This window comes from Thalassophryne amazonica, chromosome 3, assembly GCF_902500255.1.
Source record: "Thalassophryne amazonica chromosome 3, fThaAma1.1, whole genome shotgun sequence".
Lineage (NCBI taxonomy): Eukaryota > Metazoa > Chordata > Actinopteri > Batrachoidiformes > Batrachoididae > Thalassophryne > Thalassophryne amazonica.
This window is the reverse complement of record NC_047105.1, coordinates 13,267,524-13,269,505: the sequence shown is the minus strand read 5'-3', so window position 1 is coordinate 13,269,505 and position 1,982 is coordinate 13,267,524. Positions and strand designations below refer to the sequence as shown.

Here is a 1,982-nt window from a genome sequence, read left to right as displayed (position 1 = left end):
TGGTGAATCACAAATGACATTAGAACTCTGCAAGTAAGAGATACAATTGTATCAAGGCACTTGTGGTTAAAAGTATGTGCACAGGCATTGCTCCACTTTCTTAAAATGAAAGGAGTGGCCACATTATCGTCATCAAGGAAGCACAACGCAACTGTTTGATCGCCAAAGGCGTGATCGCGGAGTAAACGCTAATGAGCAAGGGCGCCGTAAATATAGTCAGACAGGTGATGAGGTCAGAGTTGGATTTACGATCTCACCTTTACAACCTTGTAAAACCCCCATCACTACTCATTAACCTGTGAGAAAAAACTTTGAGCACCTTGTGGTCACATGACCAACCAGGTACAAGGCAGACTTGTTTAAAAGGAGGCTTGGGGACTCTGAGAAAGCAGACTCTGTTCTGAAAACCTACTGAAGTCATCAACAGGAAGACACAAAGAAGCCTCAACGCCAATCACTGTCAGCAGTCGCCATGAAGGCCACGTTCACCGCCATCGTGCTCCTCGTCTTTGCTCTGGCTTTGGCTTCAGAGGTGGTGCAAGTCCACGTATGTGCTTTTACATACCTTTATTTTCCTCAGGTCTTTGTGAGGAGAATTTCTAGTCTTTAGTAAGTACAACATGTTTCACAAATGGCGTAAACCAGCACGCTGCTGCCATGTGCTGGTGCACTGTGTCCTTACTTGAACGTATCGCCCTCTGCTGTCTGCAATAATCAGCTCATTCTTTGTTCGGTTTATCTCTAATGCCAGCATCTGTGTGTTTTTTCGGGCAGGAGGGTGGATTGTCATTCTCAGTGGAAGCTGTGAAGAAGCTCCAGGAGCTGACAGAGAGCAGCGATGCCGTGCAAGCACAAAGTCCTCGCCTCCTGGTCAGCAACATCGCCGTGTGTGACGACCCCGACCTCCCACAGGAGCTCCTGCCCCTCTGCAAGCAAAAGGGAGCGTCTGCATCGTTCGCCAGACTAGGTGAGACAACATCACAGTCAAAAAGACCACAAAGTTGCTCGTACCGGATTGGCAAAGCCAGTTTTGAATTAAACATGTCCAGAGTAAAAGTCTGAAGTCAAGATGAATAAGCGGCGTTGCTGAGTTGCTTTTCTGTTCTCTGTCTTTCTTCAGCGATGGTTCCCATGGACGTGTGTGAGATCTGCGCCTTCGCTGCCTGCACTGGATGCTAAAGACATCCAGCAAAGCCACAAACATTTTGCCAAATCCAAGACATAATTTTCTCTCTCTCTCTCTCTCTCTCTTTCTGCCTCCAGATGATTTCAGAGGATTTGTGAAACTGAGAACCTGTTATGACTGAACAGAAGTTAATTCACTGTTAGATGTAAATCAGCCAAAAAAAAAAAAAGAAGAAGAAAAGAAAAAATGATCAAGTGAGGTGTGGATTCTACAAGCTGTTACTCTGTAGCATATTTGTAACACTTATGTTTCAGCTGCCTGTCATTTATTCAACATTGTAAATTCAAATTGTTACATTTCTATCTGAGCTTTGTATACATATTTAAAGTCGGGGTTTCATGTGGTTTTTATTTTTATTCATTTTTATTAACATTTTGAATAAAAAGCATCTACTGGTACACTGTGCTGCTTTGGAAATACAACCTCTGTGAAGGTGTTGTTTTGTAATAAACGACTCAAACCTTGCTTGGCTTAGCAATATTGGTCCACTAGGTGGCAGTAAACATGAATTGAATGAACAATTCAAGACAATTCAATAGTGAACATGTGTGACCGAAAGGGTGTAGGCAGAAGCAAGTCCACTCTTTATATATAAATGCTCTTTATATATAAACGCACACTCTTTATATATACATACATACACTCAACAAAAATATAAACGCAACACTTTTGGTTTTGCTCCCATTTTGTATGAGATGAACTCAAAGATCTAAAACTTTTTCCACATACACAATATCACCATTTCCCTCAAATATTGTTCACAAACCAGTCTAAATCTGTGATAATGAGCACTTCT

The 1,982-nt window shown here is 42.1% G+C and overlaps 1 protein-coding gene across 1 annotated transcript; it reads left to right on the top strand.

Moving 5' to 3' along the window:
- Nucleotides 1–369: 369 nt before the first annotated feature.
- LOC117507876 (guanylin-like) lies at nucleotides 370–1,571 on the top strand. The gene is made up of 3 exons (XM_034167650.1): nucleotides 370–547; nucleotides 775–967; nucleotides 1,121–1,571. Exons 1-3 carry the CDS (start codon nucleotides 473–475, stop codon nucleotides 1,177–1,179), a joined length of 327 nt encoding a protein of 108 aa, XP_034023541.1. The 5' UTR covers nucleotides 370–472; the 3' UTR covers nucleotides 1,180–1,571.
- The last annotated feature ends 411 nt before the right edge of the window (nucleotides 1,572–1,982 follow it).